Source organism: Puntigrus tetrazona, chromosome 2 (genome assembly GCF_018831695.1).
Source record: "Puntigrus tetrazona isolate hp1 chromosome 2, ASM1883169v1, whole genome shotgun sequence".
NCBI classification, from domain to species: domain Eukaryota; kingdom Metazoa; phylum Chordata; class Actinopteri; order Cypriniformes; family Cyprinidae; genus Puntigrus; species Puntigrus tetrazona.
The window spans coordinates 12,504,303-12,525,424 of record NC_056700.1 but is presented as its reverse complement, the minus strand read 5'-3'; the positions used below and the strand labels follow the sequence as shown (position 1 = coordinate 12,525,424).

The 21,122-nt window shown below is 37.0% G+C and overlaps 1 protein-coding gene across 1 annotated transcript in view; it reads right to left on the bottom strand.

The window, feature by feature from the left end:
* The window catches only part of cdh7a (cadherin 7a), a 53,361-nt gene that overhangs the window by 16,149 nt on the left and 16,090 nt on the right, over window positions 1-21,122 (bottom strand). The window contains exons 3-9 of the mRNA XM_043223600.1: window positions 16,541-16,835; window positions 12,528-12,647; window positions 11,378-11,545; window positions 10,701-10,888; window positions 8,002-8,255; window positions 6,871-7,007; window positions 2,760-2,881 (exon numbers count right to left, since the gene is read on the bottom strand). Of these exons, the coding sequence (XP_043079535.1) occupies window positions 2,760-2,881; window positions 6,871-7,007; window positions 8,002-8,255; window positions 10,701-10,888; window positions 11,378-11,545; window positions 12,528-12,647; window positions 16,541-16,835 (1,284 nt within the window). The remainder of the gene's footprint in view (window positions 1-2,759; window positions 2,882-6,870; window positions 7,008-8,001; window positions 8,256-10,700; window positions 10,889-11,377; window positions 11,546-12,527; window positions 12,648-16,540; window positions 16,836-21,122) is intronic.

Sequence of the window (21,122 nt, the reverse complement as noted above, 5' to 3'; positions counted from 1 at the left end):
GCGACTATTTTGCAAAGCACTGAAGTGACAAAGAACGTAAAAGTGCCATCACTGTTTGTTGATGATATTGTGCCTCACGGCAAACATTCTGTCTGATCAAAATTCTTTGTCTAACAGCTCCAGAACGCCTCACTCAAAGGCTTTGACTTTCAGATTTGGTCTCCAAAAGCACTCCAGGATGTCTGAGAGCCTCTGTTTTGCAGGTACAGCGGTTTAAGGGCCGTTATAAGGACAGAATCATCGTGCTAAGAATCACAAGAGAGATTCACGGTATCGAGACAGCATTTGACTATCACTGCAGCATCGCTCAAGTGCTCCCATGGCTGAAGATATGGAAGTGAACATGAATCACAGGGGAAACTAAATCATTATGAAAACATACAGGCGCTTTCATCTCTATTCAGAGAAAGAGAGACCGTTCTACTGTTCCTCTGAGAGGCGGGAAAGTAATTTAGCCTCTAATATGAGAGAGAGCTCTGAAAGTTAGAAGTGATGGAAGTCTGGGGTGTCCAAAACACATAGAGAGTGTTCTTGAGGGACTATGGTAATGTGTTTCAAGGCTGAGATAGCATTTGTGAAAAGAGCCCACCAGCACCTTTCCACTTAGGCAAAACAAACACGGTTCCCTGTGACTCTGGGACGCAGGCAGGCCAGGACTAATTGTTATGGCCCAGACAATCATGCCACTACAGGGGATTGTATCTCATGCTCAGTAAACCCTGTAGCCTTGTTCTGTTCTCTCTTTGTTTTGAGAGCTCTTGTGGGAGGGATTATTTTTCTTAAGAAACAGAAAAACATCCTTCAGTATTCTTTCACTGCTCCCAAAAGAAATGATCAGATCAAGTCAATTTCTGATACACTAATAAAAACAACACTGTAATTGAGTGAGCAGGAATTTCAAACACCTCGGCAAATGCTTGACTCCTCTAAACAAACACCGTCTGTCAAAGACCTAATGAAACAATTACAATTACTAAGTAGAGTTTCTATGGCAGCTTGTTTTTTTTTTACTTTGTTTCTGATGATACAATTTAAAAGTAACTCATATTGTCACAAATACAATAAAATATCACAACTGCATACTAAAGCTGCAGTCTTGAGACAGTAGCTTTTATAAAAAAAAAATTAAAAAAAGATTAAATCAGAATTACAAAAAAGGGTGACGTTGTGGGATAGGAAGTCTTAATTGTGAGGTGAAATCAGAATTATGAGAGAGAGTCACAACTGTGAGATATTAAGTCACGATTGTGAGATTTATACTTGCAATTCTGAGATAAAGTCAGAATTATTGTATGAGAAATAGTCACAACTGTGAGATATTAAACTGCAATTGTGAGAAAGTTGGAACTTATATTCACATCTGTAAAACATGAAGTCGCAATTGTTAGTCAGAATTATGAAACAGTCACAACTGAGATATCAATTCACAACTAACATAAATCGGAATTACTATGAGAAATTTTGAAATGAAATTGTAAATGTGAAATACATTCACAATTATGAGAAATACTCACATTTGTGAAATATGAAGTCACAATTGTGAGTTAAAGTCATAATTATGACAAATAGTAACGACTGGGAGATACTGTGTGGCGTCACAATAGTGATAACGTCCGAAATATGTAAAATGGAAAGTGCAAATGGAAAGAAACAAAAGTACAGATAAGAGATGTGAAGACAGATATAAGATGTATGCGAGATAAACTGTAATTACAAGACAATAAAATCTGAATTTAAAAAAATGTAGTATTGGAACATAAAAAATGTACTTATTTCCAAGTAGCTTTTATAGAATAACAGTGGTAATGCAGCAGATACTCCCAAAAGGAAAGGCACCTCTAGTTGAGTAGAATCAGTCATGTTTTCACCACTGGTTTTGGTCCTCTGACATTACCCAGCGCGTTCAAGATCAATGGTGCATCACGTCACAGAATTTGTCAGAGGCTTTTATCATTCCCATTAGGACTGAACAAAGGTCCAGAATGTTTCCTCCATGCACTCATAGCGAGTGTTTAGTATGTGGCATTCGTAATGCCCTTTATACCACATTCATCTTAGTAATGACGTTCTGACAAACATTGGAATATGAATGCGACAGCGAATGTGTTTGAATCAGGGCATGTTGCTGACTCGAAAATGAGGAACCCATTGGTTTGCTTGTGTGTGTGTTCTGCAATTGCCTGCTGAAGGACTTCACATTTGGCTACTTGACACAATGCCATGCTCCCCAACAAACCAATTTCATGCCACAGTCACCTCTGTCTCATTTGCATCGGTGTAAAGCTTTTTCTGCATGAGCGCACAATGTTTTGATCCCCTGATTAGAGTGATCTGCAGCAGAAAGCCACCAGAATCCTGTTGTTATCATTTTGTCCATCTGCAGCTCTCGCTGCTCTTTACTTGCTACAGATCCAGCTCCAGAATCTATCTAGTTGAGCTCCTGATGAAGGACAGCGTAAGATACACATACCAACTAATGAAAAATAAATACATAAAAAAAAGTAATAAATATCTAAAATAAAAGACGCAGTATTACAACCTTGTTTCAAATCAACATGCTGCACACTGCAGTACATTATCTGAAAATGAGATCTATTCTCATTTATTAGGTGCTTCCTACAGTAATACTGCACAATTAATTTCATCAGGTATCGGAAATGTTGTGACTAGAATAACTATTTCTGTTTATTGGACTATACCGGTTTGAAAATATATTTGATATAAAAGTCATTCTGATGAACAATCAAGAGCCACAATACCTGTCCTGGTCCGACGCTTTCACACAGGAAGGTCTCGTACTCTATGGCAAAGACTGGCGCGTTGTCATTAATGTCCATCACTGTGATCAGAGCCACTCCTTTTCCAACCTGCGACGGATCCACTGAAATCAAAGACAACAAATATGCATGCATGAACAGACTAATAGATGAAAAAAAATGAGGGCTCCAACACATTTATTTCAATATGTTTTATTTATTTAAATGTGTTATATTATTTAATAGGTTGCATTTATTTAAATATGTGCCTTGCCATTGTTCCGGCCACTGTTGGTTTGGTTTCTCGCTGGGAGCATTAAATCATAATTTTCTGTAATTCCGAATTTAAATTACTTGTATTATTGTAAGATTTTACTTCACAAATAATAAATAAAACAAACCAAAAAAAAAAAGGTCGAAATATTTCACACGAACATTACAATGAAGTACATACATTATGTGGGGGGGGGTGTCATAAAAATTAGCTAAGTTGCCATTTTAGGTACACTTGTATCGAGACTGACAGGATTAGTTGAACATGCTCCTCCTGAACTTTAAAGCTCAACTTAAATATTCCCATTGATCTTCTTACAAGTGATTGCAAATGTGCTTCTTCTACTGCGGCTGCCTAAACTTGGTTTATTTTATCCAGAGAGATACATCAGAAATCATTTATATCTGACAATTGTTCAGAAGCTGGAGTTACATTAACAATTTGACCCTTCGTATGCATAAAAGGACAGAGCCACAGTGAGGAGTAAATCTTAGAAATGAAAGTCACGGCGATTGATGCAATACAGGAAACTAAAGTAGGAATTAGCTGCTGGGGTTTTTTGTGTTGCTCACTCTTCCCATGAGTGCCGAGGACCATAAAAAGACTCCAGGAAATTTACTGCTGCAATACACGCAATAGAGTTTTATGTGACTTTGAATCAAATTTGAGCTGTCAAAATAAACAGGCCGATCGCAGTATCATCCCATTTATCAGCAATCGGATCCAAAACAGCAGACGTAAAGGCCTTTCTGGTAAGACCCAAGTATAACATAAGCGTTTTAAACTCGCATCTGATTTGTGTTTTTGTTCTACTTTTAGCAAATAAGGTGATATTTTCAACCACCAAGCATGCTGCACTTGGCAATCAACAAATTAACAGACTGCACAAGGGCGTGAGGTTATTTTTGTTGTGTAACTATGCAATGTAGATATTTCAAATGGTATTGGAGCTTAAGCACAAGCCAACAGCAAACACCTGTTGAGGGCATACTGCCTCTAGTCAACCAGAACAGACACAGCTGCTAGTATTTTTGAGTAGAATGACTGCTGTTTGCTAGTATATTTGGTCCATGCTCACAATGCACTACAAAACCAATTTAGAGCATTTCAGTTGTGCGCTAATCTGCAAAATCTCTATGAATTTTTGCAAGCTGTCCTGTCATTATGAGCTTTCCATAATTTTGGCAGCTGTGATGATATCGAGGGCATTGAGGAGGACAAAAAGCGGTCATGGTCTTCAGCCAAATGAGTTGATGGAGAGCAAAAATAAATCTATTCTGCAGGTGTGAACATGCAGCGGCAGTGGGCTGGAAATATGCTGGCTCATTCGAAGTTGATTTCCATCGAAAACTCAGTGATTTATAGTACGTTCCACACTAGCTTGACTCTTTATGTGGCTAGCAGAATTCAGCTTAACTGTCTAATCCAAACGGTGCTCTGGTTTAGAGAAAACGCATATCCCAACAAAACCGCACTAGTAAATATATGACTCACGCCTCCCAGTATCTTCAGCCCAAGATATATAGAGCCCATCTGCCTCTATGCCATACACACCTGCAAGAAACCTGCTGAGTTGCAGGCGGGGAGAGAGAAACGGCATGCGCTTTGAGCTAATTCATCTATTAATTTGACTTTTTAGAGGATGAGGGATCTACCGTGAATTAAACCCAGGCAGACTGCCATCGCTGGATGAGTATCGTAACTTGCTTTACAATGCTCTAAACAATAAAACGGGTGATAAGTTACCTCAGCGTCGATGGCACGGACAGTGGCTGTTAAGCACATTGTCGTGGCGGTGACTATAATGTCACAACTGACGCCCCTGGGCACTGGCTCATAATTCGCCGTGTTAAGTGCAGTCACGAATGTAATAGCGCGGCACTTTTTTGACCAATGAATTTCCTTGACTTTTCCAAGACCTTGCCAGTCATTTGTGATTACTAGATAAAGACGGTTTGGAGAAATCATTTTAGAGATATGACTGGGCTCATTTCAGGTACTCAAATTTGTCAGGAAGCAATGGTTTTGACTAAAGGTAAATATTTCCTGATATTAAATGTCTGGTCAAGGTAATGCAAGTTGCTTTTATGAATACAGTACTATGCTAAATAAGACCAACCTTCAATAAAAAGTTAAAACAGGTAAGGCACGACATATATTTTATTTAAACAAATTAAAATAATAGCAATAGTATTATTACTATTGCAATATATATTTTGTTTAATAAATGTGTTAATAATGATTATTATTTATTTTGCATTATTATTTTAGTCATATAGAATGGGTCAGTACAGTGGGAATATTGTTCTATGTTCTAGCCATAGAATTTAGAATTTCAAGTTATCTATCCATCCATCCATCTATATATATATATATATATATATATATATATATATATATATATACACACACACACACAAACATACACCGTACATACACTTGCACATTTAATTACTAGCTGAAAACAAATTTCTAATGCTGTATGCATTAGAAAAACAAAACATCGCAATGTAAGTTTGTCCAATATTGTGCAGATCTAGGAAAAAATAATAAAGAGTGTAATATAGTAAATTCTCTGTGGAATGTAGGCTGTTTAAAGTAACTAATATAGCCAATTGCACATTAATATAGATTATGTGGGCACATTTATAGTATTTTCTCTTCAGCTTCTGAAGAGATTCTGGCACAAATAGCAACTTTATCCTGAATGTGCCTTTCAAATATGGCCCTTAAAATCTAAAATATCCATTTTCAGAAACTGAGATTTCCTCCTTTATGATTTTCAGGGCCATTAACACCTTACCTAACATCGCTTAAAGACAAATGACTTTGAGGCTACCTTTTGGTAGCTAGCAAGCCTCTGTCTTATTCTTACAGACAAATAGAAAAGGACATTTCAATCTTCTCTGCCAAAAGCCATTTTAGAGACTGTGGATGCCTCTGACAATGACTGATTGTCTATGAGGGCGAACCTGCAAACTTTGGTTAAGTGCGTCCACGTTTATGGATATGGGTAAAAAAATTTAACCACATGATGGATATTATTCCCCTCTATCACTCTAGTCAATATGGTTATGGCTGTCTGTGGAAAGACTGCAGGGGACGGAGAGAACAGATGCACTTGAGTGAAGGTCACGGTGAAAATCAGCATCGAAAGTTAGACGGGAGAGGATGCTGCAGTTCTGCCCATCGGCTACAATCAGGACAAGACTTGATCAAGCTACATGGATTCTGGAGATGTCAGTGGACAGCGGTCACCTCAGCGGTGCAGCATCTGTTCACAGCCTAGCCAGAGCACTTGCGCAGATTGGACGCTTATGCTGTATGTGCTATGCCGCAAAACAGACAGACGCGACATGCACAAGGGACACGGTTTGAAATATTGATCACCCAGAGCAGCGCTAACTATTAGCCCCAGCAGCCTTGGGATAATGATATTCATTGTGAAATTAAAGGCTCAAATTTTATAAAGATTTCATCCTAATAGAATCTGAGATTGCAAAAAAACGAAATACAGCTGCTCGAAACTTCCCCATTCAAACGGAAAGTAAAGGTATCTTTCAATAAAAGATCCCTCTGAATGGCTCACTCATGAAGGACAAATCAAGCAGCAGCAGTGTCTGTAATTGACAGACCTTGTTGGACAATAAAACAGAACACCACAGCACATCTACTGTACATAAATCAGACCTCTTTCAGATATCGTATTTCGTGTTTAATTCTTTGTTTCAGCCGAGAAGCATTATTACTGTCAGTGTAACCTTCACAAATTTTCAAAAGACCTTCAAACTATAACAGCAACCATATAAATAAGTTCAACACTAATTTGAGGTCACTTACAGCTTTCAATGGCGAGGATGGTGATGTTGTGTACAGCATTGGCTTCTCTGTCTAAAGGCTTAGCCGTGCTGATGACTCCTGTTGTTGCCTCGATGTTGAAAAATCGCTCCAAGTCTGTGTTCCTGTCTATTGAATACCTGTGGAAAAAAAAAAGTTTTAATGAATTTCAAGCTTTGACTTTTAAATGAATTCTATAGATATGACCTGAAGTCACAGCCCCAACAGCAATCATTATTTTAAGTGGCTCTTAGGCACAGAACAGCTTAATTATGAGCATTTGTCTTTCAGCACGAAACACCTGAGTCCCACAACTCATTTACAGTCAACATTTGCATCCACTCCCACGTAAACAAATAAAATAATTTAATTCAATAATAATAGCACTAATCACTTGCATATGTATTATCTCAGGCCTGTTTTTACATTAACATGCGTTTATGTGATTGGCTTGAAATCAGATAGCACTTGACCCTATTAAATGTGTAATGTAATGCGTAAATATACTCAAGACACACTGTGATGCATTATTTAATGCAGCTATATGTGAATAATATTATGTTCACTGCTATTCAAAAGTTTGTGATCGGTAGAGTTTTTGTTTTTTTCAGCACTGATTATAATAATCTTTTTTTTATAAACGGCAAATTAGCATTTCTGAAGGCTTCTGAAAATGTGTTCCTGTGCCATCACTGGAACAGGTTATAATTTTTTTTAAATTATAAATCAGAAAACATTTATTCGAAACTGCAACAATATTTCACAATACTCACAGTTTTACTGTATTTTTATCAAATAAATTCAGTGTTGGAGAGCATTAAAGTCAAAATTATAAAGTCTTACCAACCCCCAAACTTTTAAACATTAATAGGCTATATGTGAGTTTTTGCAAGCCATTTTGCACAGATAACTGTGATCAGATTTCTATCCGTAGACATATTAGACTGCAAGGGGAGAATGCAATTCAGTTAAAGTCTGACTAGATATTATCTCGATACCAGAATCAAGTATTATTTTTTAATAAGGTTTTCAAGCTTTAATTAAAAATGCTGTAGTCTTTCTCAAGATTTAATCTTTCCTTCATAAAACCAGTATCGTTTCAGTACAAAGTCATTCCATGAGGCCATGTCCTACCTAATGGGGCTATTGGTGGAGTCTGGGTCCAGAGCAGAGACGGTTCCTATCATGGTTCCCACTTTAGCAGCTTCAGACACAACCATTTTGCTGAGTGGAGAGGAGAAGATAGGAGGCTCATCTACATTCTCTACAGTCAGTCTCACCATCGCTGTATCACTAAATGGTCCTTGAGACAAGAACCGTGGGTCTATGTTCCTGTTGGATGCCTCGATTTTCAGAGTGTAGCTTGACTTTGTTTCAAAGTCAAGATTCTGAGGTAAAGAACACAAAAGGAGAGAGGGAGAGTGGGGGAAGTTTAGAAATAGTTCTGAAATTACAAACAAGGACAGAGAATATGTGGTAAGCATCCAGGCAAGTCATAAACAGAGTTCACATCTGAAATCTAGTTGTGATATGTGTACGTATATAATGCATCCAAGAACCCTTGATCCACTCCTTTTAGTTCTCATATTTCATTTAAGTATTGTTATCGATTGACAGGACAGAAAAGAACAGTGTCAAAGCAGTACATTGATTTTAAGACAGAGATACATGATGCCGAAAATGTCTTGTGGAATACTTTCTCATATAGTCATTTATCACTTCTGTCTGCTGTAATATGCAGCGCATTGAAAACTACCTTCCGAGTCTCCTTCATATCACTGACAAAACATAACTTCCCTGAGGGTGCAACAAAGCCAAATCCAGCACTTGTAAAGGTTTAGCTGTAGTTTTAAAATGAGAAGTCAGAGTCCGTTTATTGTCAATTCTATCCTACATAGTTTCCCTGGAAACCACAGTGCAAATATAAAACAATGTACTGTATGTACAACATACAGAGTTCAAAATGCAAGTTTTCAAACAGATTATCTTTGTATTCATGCTCATTGCATCTTTTTTTGTGGTTTTCTACAAATATTTCAATCTAATTTCTCAGTGTAAATGTCAAGCGATGTAACCAAGTAAAAATAATAAAATACTTTCCATATAGCTTGAATGCACAAATCTGGTTTCTACAAATTTTAAAAAGCTATTTTTTTCAAACTAAAAACTATGTTTTTCAAGATACATAAAAATATGTTTTTATTCATTATGTTTTCTTGGTATTTGGAGTTTATTCATATTTTACACTTCATATTTTTTTAGATTTTTTTTATTTGCATATGTTTAAAGAAACAACAATAAACAAATTTTCCAGATTCCACAGTTTTTTCCCCCAAGCATTACAGCCTTGAAGAGTTACACCGCCCACACTATTTTTACTTTAAAAAAACAAAACAAAACAAAAATCTCAAAATGCATTCTAATTTAGAAAACATAGTAATAATATAGACAGTTGCAGATCATTTAAAATAGATTTGAGCACAAAATAGTGTCACATCACGGACACATATAAAAACATATACATACGTATTTGCTAGAAAAGTAAAATGAAACATTATTCAGGGGATTGTTGGGAAATATCACAACAATTATTCAGGGGATTGTAGGGAAGGTGGCTTTAAGTTAAAACAGCACAATTAATAAAAAAGACCCCAAAATGTAAAATATGCCTGCAAGAAATTTCTCTGTATTAATTGTTATATCTAACATATGATACATAAGCATGGGGATAGGTGGGAGTAAGGCGGGTCAAAGCAGTTGAGGAGCATGATTGCCTGTGGGAAGAAACTGTTCTCGGGTCCAGTAGTTGAGGAGTGTATATGCTCCTGAGGCTTCTCCCAGAAGGAAGAAAGGCAGAAAAAGCTGAAGGCCAAAGTATTGTCCTTCATTCTTTTACTGACTTTCTTTAGACACTGCTTCGGGGAAAATAACATGCTGAGCAGTCTACACTGTAGGGGCTTCTAGTGAGAGGAAGAGCAGTTTCCAAACACTGTTGATTTCCTGAAGTCAACAATTATCTCTTTTGTCTTGTTGACATTAAGAGATGGTTGTTGACTCCTCAACATTTTTCTAGGTCTCTCATCTCCTCTCTGCATGTTATCTCATCATTGTTGTTGATGAACCCTAGCACTGCGATGTCATCTGTAAAGTTGATGATATGGTTGCCGGAGTGCCTGGCAACCAGACTGAGAGTCAACAGCCAGAACAATAAAGGGTTGAGGACATGGCCCTGAGGGACACTGGTAGTCAGGGTGACAATTTGGAAGGTCTGGTCATGAATTCTAGCTGCCAGAGGTCGGTATGTCAGGAAATCTGACAAACAACTATGATGTTCATATAAAAAAACTGCTATGAAATATCTGTTATTTAAACATTAAAAAGTCAATAAATAATAAAGTGTTAATTCATATTGGACATTTTTGCCTTTAAGCAAAATGTCAGGAGTCAAGTGTACGTGGGCTGTAGGTCTTGGGTCATGACCAGCCGCTAACAGCACATTACCATGTTTGTGAAAGCAATAGGATGCTAGCCATTAATGCTGTTACTGTTGAGTTCTTCAGCGATCTTTCGGGAGACAGGCACAGGGTAAATAACTCTGACAGGAATTCAAAGGGGTCTAATATTAGAAATGATCCCCCTGGTTGTAAGTGTCTTCTATATGCATAGCCTGAGATTAACCTCTGACAACATCTAAAGATACACACTTTTTACATCTAGCACATTTTCTTATCGCGCCCCCTTCGCAGGCATGAAAAATTTATCGCCTTCACTTATTTCCTGTCATAGCAATGAAGTCAAAGGTACATATAAGGTTTGGACTGTCTCTGGCCTACCTTCTGTAGAGTTATGACTCCTTCCTGGGTATCTTTGTCTGGCGCGACCCTGAACACCCCAAGGCCGTCGCCCTCTATAATTCTGTAGTCCATCTCAGCATTTGGTCCGATGTCAGAATCCAAGGCTTTTATCTTGGCCACCACCGACGCCACAGGCAGGGATTCAGGCACGGCAAACTGATAGGATTCTGCAAAAGAAGCCCGGCAAACACACACACCCACACGCAGAGGTTATTGATGATGCTATTTCTCTTTTTTCCTTCCTTATCACCCAGCTGTTAGGGCCAGGTCTGAACTAATAATGTATCTCTCTGCTCCGTAGCAGGTAAGACACTCTATAGATACAGCAAGCACAAGGACAGACTAAGCTCTACACACTCCCGAACACATACTGATGCGGGTGATGGTATCGTGCAGCTAAAAATAGAGAAGGAAATAACTATGACAATGATCTAAAAAATCCTCCATTATAAAATAGGATTGTTCATTTCTATTCACAAGATCATCTACCTGATAATTACACAGCATCTACAGCGAGCGCTTGATCTCTATAATACAAGATCAGCCTGAGCCATTAAAAATCTCAGATTGCTCGCATGCAAATTAAATGGGAAGGCAGCATGCATTAATGATGGATCTCGATAACGTTGATTTTATAGCTGGTGGAAGAATCATACTCCGTGAAAAACGGGGAGGGTTGTCGTTGACGTCCGTCAGCATGACCGTCACCGATGTTGTCCCTGAGAGTCCTCCCATCTGACCAACCATGTCTTTGGCCTGGATTACCAGCAGATATTGGTCTCGTGCTTCTCGATCCATGTTGGGCAGAGCCGTCCTCACAATGCCTGCAAAAAAAATGTAGAACTGTTTTCCTAAACGTCCTGTTGACTAGTGTTGATTAAAATGTAAGAAACATGGGGGTTGTTGATGCATGAGATGTACTGTGTAATGATAACATCCTCCTGGCCTGTAAGAGCTGTGAAAAAACATCTAGATTACAATATGGATCACTACCCCTCTGCATTATAGGGAGATGGAGTGTGCATCAATTAAAATAGGATTACCATTTAGTAATCTAAATAGCAAGGACCTTATCCAGATTTGTTAGGCGATATCGTAATGGATCTCTCATCGATGAGTCAAATTCACTGAAGCCAGTGCAGGACTGTAAATCAATTTCCTCTCCAAATCATTGTTAGTTTAGAAATTATCATTGCTTGGTACATCCGAGAATGATTAAATAGTACCTACTTCCCTTTTGCGCACAGGAAGCTGCGATAAATCCTAATCAATAAGTGCTGCTATTTGCTATACCTGGCTTCATTTTTCTCCACATGTTGTGGTGGCGTCTCTAAAATTAGCTGCACACTTTAAAAGAAAAAGAAGAAAAAGTTTAATCAAGGTTTGTAATTTACCCTGCTGATTGAGTCCATATGTGGAAATGACCTCAGTTACAGCTAGAGTGCTGATTACATTAAGGATTTCATTCCCTGTAATCAGGTGGTAATGTGCGCCAGTAACTTCATCACAAGTCCCATCAACTTTTTCTGTCTTTAAGTGAGTCAATCAAAACAGCGGTCTCTTGGCGTTTGCATGTTTCCATTACAGGAATTTGTGGTTACCGCTTTGAAAAGGCTTGTCGCTCAAGTGACAATAGAAAGCGTGTGGTGCTTTTCTTTTTTCAGAAATGAATCTGAATTAGATATTGTACACTGTTTACCTAAAGAGCTTGATTGGCGCGAATGACTCAAAATCTAGCTGCTGGATAAGATTTTAGTTCTTAAATACTTTGCTGCAATGGAATAAACATTTGTAATTTGTGCGTACCTGTCTTTGGTTCAACTGAGAAGTAGGGTTGTCCTTCAAGGATGCTGTACACAACTCTGGCACTATTTCCATATGTGGGGTCATCTGCGTCAGTCGCCTTAACCTCAACTACAGATGTGCCTGGAACAAATTATCCACGCAATTTGGTCAAATGGTACCAGACATGCATTGGCATTGAGCCTCACTTGATTACAGAACTGAAATCTGATGTAGCCTATCACGGAAACATGAACAGGCTCAAGTAAACCAATAAAGAAACGTCAGAATGCACATAAGTAGATGTATATTGTTCTATTCCGGCATATTTTTCTGGAATATAAGTCTCTACAAGGCTGTATTTATGCAATCAAAAAGCAATAACATGGAAATACTATTACAACTTTAGATAAACGCTTTCCATTTTTAAAAGAGTATATAAAATGTAATTTATTGCTGTGATATGCATTAAAATTGGCTTCTCCTGCCTCCCTGAACAATCTGACATGCTGTCAGTCACAGAAACGAGGCATCTGCCGCTGATCGCTAGCATACATGAAGTTCATTAGAGCGTTTTGTAAGTAATTACATTTAATAAAAGACCCACAGTGGCTTCCCTAGTGACAACAACTTTCATTTCCATTGTGTGTCAATTTCCCCAGAAATTACGATTATGTTCTCTTGAACACATGGGATGGAAATGCTGCTTTATCTGTAAATTATTTTCACGATTGCTTTTCACATTTTTTGCATAAATTACCACAGTAACTCCGATAGAAACATATCTTGTGCTGTCTTCTGCAGTATTTTGTATTCTTGTGCCTGTCTTGATTACAGAGTACAGAGCTGGTGTTGCCTCAGTTCTCATTAAGCCATGCATCCTTGCAAAAAGCCCAGAAGGACAAAACAAATCTAATCGTAAGCCAAACACACACGTTAAACACAATTCTGTATGTGGCCTGCACTTGCTTTTCCTTATCTTATTGTCAGTGTTGGGAAGTTTACTTTGGAAATGTAATAGGTTACAGATTACTTGTTACCCTATTTAAAGTAATGTAATTATTTCAATTACTATTTAAAATTGTTACATTTGACTACTTTTCTAAATTTCAAAAAAAAAAATTCAGGGTAAACCGTACAGTAGTTAAGGTTAAACACTGATTTCTGTCAGACTTTCAAACGTCTTCTTTGCTTAAAATAAGATTATAATAATTTAATTTTAAAGCACAGCCACCATAAAATCAGAATTATAAAAGGTATAGTTAAGGTCCTTAGCTGTTATAAATTCACTGTAAATCATAGCTTCACAGGGCTTATTGCTTTATTTAATATCTATTTAAGTTGTTCATTTAATTTATTTCATTGAGATTTTTCTGATTTTAAATCATAACAATAAGCTAAAAAAAAATCCCCAAAAAAGCATGCACATTAACACAGATAATAAACAGTTGTTAAATAAGCATGTATCATATCCTGTGTTCTGAACATTGGTGTTTCATATTTTAAAGCAGTCATTTGGGAAACAAATCCATTATACCTGTATGTGTTTGTAAAAATCTTATAGTGACTTTTTTTTCCACAGTACAGATACCAGACATCTGCAGCACTTTTATTATTAGTGTTCAAAAGACTGGGGACAGTTTTTTTTAAAAAGCTTTTATTGTTTTTCAAAGACTTCCATGCATTTATTTGATACTTGACCAAAACACTTTAAAACCGTGATATTCTAAAATATAATTAAAATTTTAATTTACAGTTTTATTTTTGAATATATTTTAAAATATAATGTGAAAACAAAGCAGAATATTCAACAGCCATTACCGAGTCACACGTTCCTCCAGAGATCATTGTAATATGCTGATTTAGTGTTAATAAAATTCTTATCACAGTTAAAAATATGTTGTGATGCTTGACATTTTTGTGCAAAGTGACACATTAAAGATTCTTTGATGAACAGAAATAACTGAATTTATTCATTTATTTTGGTAAAAATAACAAAAGGTTTTATAAATGTCTGAACCATAGCTAAAAATAAGTAAAAAAAATTCTTGAAAAGGTAGCGTAGATTCTATACTTCGTCATTTAATCTGTAGAACTGGAGCACAAAGGAAAGTTTAGCTCTGCTTTACTGGCTTACTGATATTTCCCCCAGATTTGATTGAAACTGTAAAACTGCTAATGGAAAGTGCCAGGCCTTCATTTGAGTGCAATTTACAGACCGCTCCAGACTGCGGTGTTCCTCAGAAACGCAGATTATCCTTAAATGCGTTTGCTTGTAAAAAAGTAAAGGAGACATTTGGGGACAGGCCCAGATGTTGTCATATTGGTAACCTAAGCATCTGGAGGCACAGCTGAGTGTACAAAAACGCAGTACCATGGCAACACCTCACCACAGGGACCGAGGCCAAATGAGTGTTACTCTTTATCTGATGGCGCAATGTGATTTCATCTCTTATAGGTAACCTTGTACCTCTGCAGAATCATTTCAGACTCTTTAGATTCAACAGGCGGGTACATTTATAGCCACTTAAGGACACCGGCATATGGTCAGCCCTTAAATACACATCATAGCGAACCGCAATGTGTGAAAATGATTGGGTGGGAGTATGAGGCATATGTTGTGAATTTCCATTCGGCCTCATGCTGACGTCTGACTTGAGGGAGAGGTGTCTGGGTTAGGTTGTGGTCCTCACACTTGCAAACAATCTCCTGTTTCTTAATTACCAAATTAAATTAATCATTTTCTCGTTAATCAAATCCATTCATCACCGGTTGACTGCTAATGAATTTAAATGGATCTATAAAGCAGTCATTGAGGACAAGGGTCGCTTGCATTCACAGAGGCTAATGGCTTTGTTCACGCCGTCGGACAGACAGTGGCAGCCAGCATGTTAATTGCTCTTATAAAAAAGCATGTCAATGCTTGCGTGATTGTCAGCTACTACGCTCCGCGTGGTCGAGCTGACAAACAAGTGTCTCGTACCGAGGGCATTCATTATGAATATCACTGTTCTTAGGTGATCTGCAGCAAACCCTCAATATCTAAACAAATACGTGACACAGTTACCAATAATCATCAACGAACTGAATGTCAAAATATCTGTTATGGATGCAGCAACATTTATACCCTGCCTGATAGGATTAACTGATATTTGTTGAATTTTTTTAACTGATCACTGATAAATGTTACTATTTTTTCCATACTATTTTGTCCAACTACAGTCGTTTAAAAATAAAAGAGTAAAATATAAGGTTATTAATTTTGACATTTGCTAAAGATAAAATTGTTATTAAGGCAAGACATCCCGGGTGGATATGGTAATTTTTTTTACTAATAGGTATCACCTTCTTCTGCTGCTTGATCACATTCAAAAACTGCAAAGAATCATTGTGTTGCAATTTTTCTGAAATGGAATGTTTAAAAATGCAAATGAAGCACGATCTAATTAATTATGCTCTAATTTGAATGCACTTCCAAAATCTCAACACTTGATAAAGGCAAAACTCATGCTTTTATTTTGTTGACATATTGGAGTCAAAGGATTTTGAATCTGTTTTTATCACTCCACTGTCAACAGCCAGAAAAAAAGGAATAATGGAATAAAATGTTGTATAAAACCAGGCAAACGTTATATGAACAAACCTCTTAGTCAAAACCTTCAGAATACAGATAAAGTCTGGCAAGTGCAACTAAAGGGAAATATTTCTGGATCAGTGCATGAGGAAAAAAATCATTTCAATACGTATTGTAATTTAAATCTGAAGGCATAAATAGACAAACAAATAAAAAAATAAAGCGTGCATATAGAATGTGAAATAACATATTATGAGAAGCCAAAATGACCAGTGAATGAAAAAAAAAATTGCCTTAAGTTTATTGTTTTTAACACTCACTTGAAGAAAATAAGCAAGCACAATTGAATGTCCAAAGTCCACCAATACTAACAAATTATATTTATAAATCTGCAGATATATTATGTATTCCTAACATCCCTCTTTGATGGCGTGTTTCATGTGAGTAAATCAAAGTCACTTACCAACAGGAGACATTTCAGGTACTTGAGCATTGTAAGGTCCATCCAGGAACTTGGGCTCATTGTCATTGATATCCTGCACTTTGATAACGAATTCTGACTCTGGCTCTACTGGCAGGTTGGTGGCCCGGTCTCTGGCCTGAGCTCGCAGTGTGTAGTAGGCCTGTTCCTCCCGGTCCAGGCGTTTCGTGGCATGTATGTCGCCTGTGTTCTCATCGATGGTGAAAATAGATGTTGCACCTTCGCCGTTAAGCACGTATTTCACTTTCCCCTCTCCTTTGTCCACATCGGAATGAAGCTACAGAGAAAGAAGAATGAGAAAACAGTCATATCTATTATCATTGTAACAGTTGTCTAGTTAGCATAGTAATGAATAATGCCTGTAATTGTGTTTACTCAAGAGAAAGTACTTCTGCAGTGTTTTAAATAATAAATGGGGATAAACCATCTCCAGCAGATTTGTGCAAGTCAACAAAAGAGAACGGACTGAATAAATGTCAAAACTCCTGAGTTATTCTTTCTCACACATCTCAGAACACACGAATGGATTAAAAGAAAAAAATCTTTCATTTTTTACACAGAGCGTGGCTTGAGGAGCTGTTGCTGTGAGTTACCTTTCCAACTAAAGAAAAAAAAAAACCAAAACAAACAAAACTGAATGAACAGCAGTGGGAAAATCTCAGAAATCTCATGGTCAGCCGTTCTTTCCTGAATGTTTAGACAGATTTGCGAGTATACCATTGTTTTGTAAAAGACCGACCATTATGCATGGTATGCTGTTTTATATTAACCATTGTGTTTAAATAGTGCCAAAAATGCACATTTGTGACAAACCATAAAAACTGGCCAATTTAATTCCCAGTCCAGAAATCCTCATCGTGAGCCCTTTTCTCATGCCGTTACCATTTTATGGCAACTGACTTGGTATTTCCGTCACTAGCAGTGAGTGATTTTATTTACTTGTTTATTTCTTGAAAGACTTTATTTCTCTCTCTGGGGGATTATAAGCCAAGTCCTTAGCTCTCTTTCCTCCCTTTGCTTTTCTTTCCTTTATATAAATCTAACATTTTTTTGTCTTCAAATCCACATTACTCAAGAGACTGTCTTTCACTGTGGAACACTACTTTCATGTACAGGATCTAGCCGGTATGAAAAGACAACTTGTTTGCTTCATTTAAGTAGTCTTGTCGTATCATAAGTCTTGATGATGCTGTTTTTCATAGACAGATTCACAATGACTGGCTGCTGCGTCATGGCTGTATTGCTTTCATAGGACAAAGTGAACCCAAGACTGAATTTGGGAAGATGGCAAGCAGTGTCCTGTGGTGTGACATGCTATAATTCATCTAAAACCATTTTAAACAGCATTATTCTAATGATTTTATATTACGCATGCAGTTTATGACCACATTCTCTATATGGAATTGTATTTTTAATTCATTTGTCACACCACAGGACTGCAAAAAGCAAAAAAGCTCCCATCTAGTCACATCTGGTTTAGGTTGCCGTTTACTTGCCAATAAAACAGCGCTGCTCCACATATGATGTCAGTTAATCAAAAATTACAATGGTTTCAGTGCAGGAACCGAGTGTGCTAATGACATTTGAGGCTAATTAATCAAAGTAAATGTGTGTTTGGATGTCAGTGCTGGCAATTCTCCAAGGCCAACTCCGGTCTGATGACTGTTGTGTGGCTCGGCTCTGCGTTTATTTTTTCGAATGTTTATTCTGACCATAATTCACCGTGATGATGACTGCAGATCATTAGATTCTGTGTGCTCAGCTATACCGCTCCGGCTCTCAAACTCATCTAAAATGATTACTATAAATGTACATATATCTTTTCATCTGAATAAAGCTGTCAAACCTATTACCATCTTATTACCATTCTCAAAAGTTCACAAAAGTTGTCATTCAAAAGATGTCATTTTAACCAATTGCAATTCGATTGAGTATTCTATTCATCAATGAATCCTGGAAAAAAAGTAGCACTGTTTCCTTCACGATATTAATAAGAAGATGAAATGTTTCTTGAGCACTGGAGTACTACTCAATGCTTAAACAATTACAAAATATAGAGAACAGTTATTTTAAATAGTAATAATAGTTCATAAAATTACTCTTTTAATACTGCGTTAATATTAAAAATAAAAACACAATTTTACGCATAAAAGCATAATCAGTGTATGTGCTAGTGTAGTTCTACAGGTTCCCAAAATTAACTTTCAAACACATATAGAAACTCATATAGAATCAACATATAGAAATTTGAAGAAATATAATAATAATTATTGACCCATTCTGCACTACATAGATTTTTGTCCAGTCAAATCTCTCAATTACAAAAATAAGTGTCATTTTAATGGTAACATCTTGTAAAAACCCTTCGTGAAAAAAGAATAAACAGGTTAACAGTAAGGTCCTGTACTATACACAGAGCAAACTTAAAATCTAACCAGACATTTCATGTAACTGTACAGTAAAAGTATGTTAAATGTACAGTTTTTAGAACAAATCAATGTATAATTTACAGTGAAAAACTGCAAAATGATATTTCCAGAATTTCCTGTGTGACACTCCACATTAGAATTTTTTTTGCTAATAATCGTGTTTTTAATAGTTTTGTCAGTTATGTACATTTGGGCTTTATGTTACATTTTCTGTTGTTTAATGAATGCATATTGTACTATTTAAGTGTCGTACTGTGATGGTGTTGTGTGTTTGCATGAATGACTCTGTGCACCTATATTAGTATATACTAGAATATATTTTCTTGTGGCAAAGCTACTTGTGATAAGCTTTGATTCTTCATGTGGCTTTCTCTTTCACTATTTGTCAGTATGTTAAAGGTACAAAACAGAAGATTTATACTGTAAAATGTACCGTAAATGTGTTTACAGTTTTTCTGTATTTCTAAACCACTAACTATTAACTCTAAATCCAACCAACTGCCAAGAAGCTAGTCATGTTTCTTTTCTATGACGTAACTAAAACCAATTGACTATTTAAAAAAAAATACTAAATCCCTTCAGCAATCATTCCAGCAAACACTACAACACAGGAAAGAAAACAAGATTATAACTCAAAATGACATTGCAATGTCTGTGTCAAGTATTTCAAATCAATATTATCCATGTTCTCAGAAAGCTCTCTCATTGTATATGTCCGTGAGGATGTGAATGTGGGGAAAACATGTGAATCACTTTCCTATGCAGAAATGCAACTCTGAAGCGGTCTCTATACTAAGTCGTCTATCTCTCGGCCTTTGGCTCTTCTCAGTTCACAGAAAGAGATAAAAAAGAAATAAGGAGCCGAGTGAAAGAGAGACGAAAAGGGGCATGTTAATGGGCTGCTGAGAACAAGAACAACAGGCTAAAACAGGAGCTAAAGGATGGAGGAACCGAGCCCGAGGAGGAAACTACTGGAGGAAGCCAGTTAGGACCGTGAAGTCTTGGGATGAGCGCTCACCTTTTCTCTCTCAGCCTTTAGTTAGACCTGCCGGCAATCTTGCCGCCCCTAACGAACTGGCTGAGTCATGCTATGTCTGAGTGTGTAAATCAGCAATGTGGGTTGTTGTTGACGGGGATGATAGCACTATGCAACGTTTCCTTCATCCGGACCGGCACCAGTCTCACGCTGCCAACGCATTCCACCACAATAAAGAAGATAAATGAAGACTGTCATTACATCCCTGTCATCTGTCTCTGGCAAACCAGCGAGCCCAATTACGTTGTGAGATTACAAACGCTGCCTGTTTTACACACAGCTAATTTATGTTCATCTGTCTCCTTCTTGGATCCTGCAGGGGTGCCCTTAATATGATGCTTCGTCTCTTACCCGCTCTCACTCCCTCCAAATACGGAAAGATTATGGATGTGGCAAACGTGGAAGTGTCTTGCCTGCCAGCGCACATCAATTACTTTCCTCACAATCCCACCTAATGAGTGACTTTCAAACTGAAACGAACTTCGTAATAAATAACACAACTGATATGAGTGCCGTTGCTGGAGTGATCGGCACTGGTGAGGCGTTCTCTCTGATTTAGTGTAATTTCTCTATAGCGATTCAGAAGCTGTGACTAAAATTGCACAGCAAGATATATTACAGATGGTGCCTCCCTTAATTAACTACATCTACTCAATCAAAGCAATGAACATGCCTCTTGTCTGCGAATTAAGCACTGCAAAATAAGCTGCATTATATAGATCTACAAATACAAATCTAGACAAATAATAATGCAAAATATTCAGAGGCAACATTTCATCTTACACTGATAATACAAGTTTCTTTAGCACCAATTTCTTTATATTTTAGAATAATTTCTAAAGTTTCATGCGACATCAAAGACTGGAGTGTTGGCTGCTGAAACTGCATAATAGAATCAATAATATTTTGTAATACAATAACGTAGAAATATTGTTTATAATAAACAATACTATTTTAGTGTAGTACTTTTAATCGAATAAATGCAGCCTTGCTGAGCATGAGATTTATATCGTATATACAAGAACTAATGCACATTTACTATGTTGCCATGTTGTAGACTCAAAAAACAAGGATTAAGAAAATATACTGTATTTTGCAA